The 4,999-nt window shown below is 35.5% G+C and overlaps 1 protein-coding gene across 1 annotated transcript in view; it reads left to right on the top strand.

The window, feature by feature from the left end:
* LOC107664056 (SPARC-related modular calcium-binding protein 1-like) overlaps nt 1-4,999 on the top strand; it is a 93,703-nt gene that overhangs the window by 22,516 nt on the left and 66,188 nt on the right. The window contains exon 3 of the mRNA XM_016454500.1: nt 4,114-4,185. Coding sequence (XP_016309986.1) covers nt 4,114-4,185 — 72 coding nt within the window. The remainder of the gene's footprint in view (nt 1-4,113; nt 4,186-4,999) is intronic.

Raw genomic sequence — 4,999 nt, 5'->3', positions numbered from 1 at the left:
TTATATATATATATATATATATATGTGTGTGCGTGTGTGTGTGTGTGTGTGTGTGAAGAATATGCATAAGTGTGAACAATGTGAGAATGTGTACTTAAGTGTGAACTAATGTTTTTGGACACATAATTCCATGTTGCTTTAAAATGAAAATGCATTATGCTATATTTTAAATTTATATTAAATGCAATCAGCTGAATTTGAGAGTGTTTTTTACCCATTTAACTAGGACTTAAAATTATTTACTCACCTTCAAGTCTTCCCAAACTTGTTTGAGACATATGATTTTCTTGAATGATGTTTGATTTTCTTTCTTATGTGCAACTCAAAATGAAAATGTTTTGCAGAAAGTCCTGAAGCTCTTTTCCATGCAATGACTGATTGTTCATTATAACCAATGAGGTTAGACTTAATTGATGAGTTGTATTTCAATGTACACAACCGGCAATGATATTTGAGAGCTACGGTAGAGGGTTTTTAAGTAAGTGGTTTTTAAATGTCACCCTGTTCCTCACATAAAGCTGTTGTATGGCTTCCGAAGACTTGAAATATTATGTAAAAGATTTATCAACTTCTGTTTTGGTTGATGTCAGTTTTAGAGCTCAAATATTCTGCAAAATCTTCTTCCACAGACAAAAGAACAATCATGCAGGTGGCACAACATGAGGGTGTGTAAATGATGACAGAATTAGCATTTTTGATAACAACAATCCCTTTAATTCTGACCCTTTAGGCTTTGACTTATTATCTGCGAACCTTACTCAACTCCTGTAGATGAATCTTAGACTAGAAAGAGGTGCACTTTAGGTTGTACAACTGAGTATTAATATTTTATGCCTTCTGTCATAATAAATGTAAATAACACATCATAGAAGTATTTATGTAGTCAAGATGGATTATGAGACTACAACTGCCTGACTATGGAACCTTTCCCTTTGCTTTCTTTTTTCTGGTTTCCTTCAAAGAAAATGGACAAATAGGCAACTCACCATCTGGACGTGTACTCAGTTCTAAATCACCTTTATAACAGCTTGCTTTGGATGCAGCATTTATATTGCTACTTAGACCGGGCAGCTTTCACCAGGATTATTTTGGCCCATCTTAAACAACACTAAAGGTATTAATTTTTAATGTGGCTGTTCTGGATTATTTACCCAAGTGAGAATTAAAAAGTATACATTGAAAAGTTACATTGAGTATGTATTAAAATCTAATAATAGTATTTGTATAGTACTATATAAGCAGGATATAGTACATGGTAAAGGAGCCAGATTTAATAATGCCATACTTAGCTGAAATGAAAAAATAAATAAATAAGTCTTGTTTGTCTTTCATCAGGTATTCAGACTGATTCAGTTCATGTCTACTATATTAGTGACATCATTTGGTTCCATTTGCTTGATTGCTCAACTCAAGAGATTCAGTCCTGAAACAACGTTTTGTTGTTTGCTGCGGTTTGCAGTGGCTTATAGGGGACAGAGAGAGCCCATGTTCCCCTGCGTGCTCCAGGAGTCATGGCAAGCCTGTGTGTGGGTCAGACGGACGCAGTTATGATACCAACTGTGACCTGGAGAGGGCGAAATGCAAAGACCGCACGCTCACCCTCTCCCACAGGGGCCGATGCAAAGGTCAGTGGACAATCAGACACTGTTGTGTGAGAATTTCTGAAAACAAATGAGACATCTTGAAATGCATGTGAACATTATTATTTCTTAAAAAATAATAATAATAAAAACAGATGTATTATATGAAAACAAGCCTTATTATCACATGCATTTTGAAATGGATAGTTCACCCAAAAATGACAATTCTGTCATAATTGGAACAACTTGAGACATTTTGTTGGTGAACTATCCCTTTAAGTGCTTCTTGTGTTTGAATTAGTTGTTACCACTAGTTTACTGCAACCTAGTAATACTTTAGTGTGTGTGTGTGTGTGTGTGTGTGTGTGTGTGTGATCAGAAATGGTCAGCTCTGGTCATTCAGATGGGTTGTGTTAAAATGGAAAATGTGCCCTGTGTTTCTGGCTAAAGCTTCCCTTTTTCCAGTAGAGGTTCTCCAGTTTTGTGTACCTGCTGTGCTGTGAGACCACTGTAGTGTCAGAAGCCACACTGCATGATGGGCCAGCAGCTGTAGCACAATCTCTATAGTGAATTTGTCTTGTAATAAGTCACTGGCCAGCATATATCTACACTGAGTCCTGCGGAAAACTGGCTTTCCTTTCACTTTACCTCTCTAAAGACTCTTCTGTTCCCCTCAAAGGTTATAGGGGAATTCTGTCATAATTGGAACAACTTGAGACATTTTGTTGGTGAACTATCCCTTTAAGTGCTTGAATTAGTTGAATTAGTTGTTACCACTAGTTTACTGCAACCTAGTAATACTTTAAATAATAATAATAATAATAATAATAATAATAATAATAATAATAAAAGAGCACAAACAGTGATCACATAGGGTTTGACCCAAAAACCAAGACAAAGAAGATAAAAAATAAAAAATATATAATAAATAAAACAAATAAAAAAGTATTTGCAATGGTATGCATAAAGATCCTAAATCACAACTCACAACTTTCAAACTTGTCTTATGGAGTTTTTGTCTACTGAAAGTGTTTTGGGAAGATGTTTTGTCAGTAAAGTCCATTTAACACAATGCACTTCTATTCCTCACAGCCTCATTTTCCTTCCTGTCAAGAAAACTAATCCTGAAAGAAACTTTGCTTCATCTATAATCACATACTGTTTGACTGGGTATTATATGTGAAAAAGAACTTCTTCAGACATTGTATGTAGAATGAATGTGTGTAGTATTAATGTAATGCACGTTGGCATTGCCATGTGACTCACATCATCAACATCACTCCTCTCTCGTGGCTTCATGGGATAGTAAAGTGTTCATTGGATGTGCTGGAAGTAGATCACCTGGGTACTTTTCGCCTACTGTTTTATAAGTACTATGTATTTCGGACATACTGCTCTTTCAGTCTACTATATAGTAAAGAAGCAGGCATATTAAAACGCAGTTAATGATGTTACGCTCAACAAGGAAGCTCCGAAGCTTGTATAAAAAAAAGCCAACACATTTCACATCAAAGCAAAGTTTTGCCAAAATCACATGATCTATGACGTTTGAAGCTTCACTCAGTATCTTTTTCAAACGATGCAAACCTCAGCCTGGTTTCCTTTACATTATATTACTTTATAATGTGTTAGCATTGTTTTTTGTTTTGTTTTTTAATATCGTAATTAAACAGTAAGATCAAATGAACTTTGCCTATGAAATAACAGGACTGAGGCAAAGTTCAAATAGACAGATCGCGGATTTAAATTATGATTTTATGTTTCATAAAGTTGACAGTACACCGACACAAATGAATGACTTTGACAATGACCATTATTTATATACAATAAAATAAAACAAAGAATCAGTTGTGAAACCAGCGGCTGTAATGTTCTGTAATGTTCTGTAATGTTCATTCATCGTCTGTTTTATTACCTCTTAAATTGATTAAACTGAGCTGGATGTTGACATCACTGAATTCAATGATGAACTGTCTTTAACTGAAAAATTTGTGTTTACTATTGTCATTTTGCATTATTGACACTATTTTCCTAATTAATGCTGTTCAGTTGCTTTGACACAATCTGTATTGTTAAAAGCGCTATATAAATAAAGGTGACTTGACTTGACTTGACTTGACTTAATGGAACACAGCAGTTTGGAAAGTGTTATTAATTTTATGACCACTAGATGGCCACAACATAAACCGTGTTGAAAAGCTTCGAGTAATGAACCTTTCTCCGATACAGTTGTGTTGAAAGCTTCACTGGTTCAAAACGCTTCACTTCACCATCACTAAACGCAGTGCTGAATTCAACTAATACAGGAAACAGAAACATGAGGAACATGAAACCATGAACAAGACAACAAGAACTAGGAACGAGAATGTCAAAATGAAAGCACATAACAGAATAAAAGACCTGATTCAAAGGGAAAAAAAAAAACGAACAAAACTAAAGCACAAGATACTGTAAACTAGTCCATTCTTTGAGTAGTTGTGTTACGCAATATGCATTTTTTATTTTATTTATTTATTTATTTTTGCAATTTCAGGTAAAAACTGGGTGAGGATAGATCCGCCTCTTCCTGCACCCACACTTGTTTCAGAGGTCAAAGAGTTGACAGGTATGAAAACCTATACACACACAAGATTCTGCCAACTTTGCACCCTGTGATTGCTTCCCAATTTGCATATTTCTGTACTGTGCTCTCAAAGTACTGATGATTTTAAATTACTTAGGAGCGGTGTTGGGGAAAGTTGCGTTACTCCATAAAAAGTAACTAATTACGTTACTTAGTTACTTTTTATGGAAAGTAATGTGTTACGTTACTTTTGCGTTACTTTTTCTCATCTGGCCTGGGCTTGCTTGTTTGTTTTTAATTTTAAAAAGTTCTATTTTTGTCAAATGTAAAAGCCCTTTCACAACGGAAGTGAAATGAATAATGAAGGAAATGTAAATTCAACACATTCACTTTAACATTTTCTTCACAATCAAAATAAAAAATGAAACATAAATGTTGCTTATCTGTTGTGCTTATGAGTCATTTTTGTTTATGGTTGAATTGGATAATTGAAGGACACTGGTAAAATGGGATTAGTCCAGCCCAGGGTCGTCACATGTGGTTGCCGCAAGCCCGCCTGCCTCCGCTCACTCTAGGCCTCCGTGTGCGATGCTGAGTTTCGTTGTGAAAGGCCTTCCAAAAGAGGACACGACTAGAAATCAGTGGTTAAGTTGTATTTATAACACTGTTCCAGAACAGTTCAAACCAAATATTCAGATGTGTGCAGCGCATTTTATGGAGTACGAGGACTGTTTCCTGGGAGAGTAGCCTACAATGCCGGTGTCTGTTTCTATAAAGTGGGGCAATTACAACTTTGCAAGGACAGTCTGGCGCTTCTGACTCACAGCCTGTAAGTACGTTTTCATATTTAAAGAAT

This window comes from Sinocyclocheilus anshuiensis, unplaced genomic scaffold, assembly GCF_001515605.1.
Source record: "Sinocyclocheilus anshuiensis isolate Anshui unplaced genomic scaffold, SAMN03320099.WGS_v1.1 scaffold129, whole genome shotgun sequence".
Lineage (NCBI taxonomy): Eukaryota > Metazoa > Chordata > Actinopteri > Cypriniformes > Cyprinidae > Sinocyclocheilus > Sinocyclocheilus anshuiensis.
The sequence above is the reverse complement of the archived record's forward strand: the minus strand, read 5'-3'. Positions and strand labels throughout refer to the sequence as shown.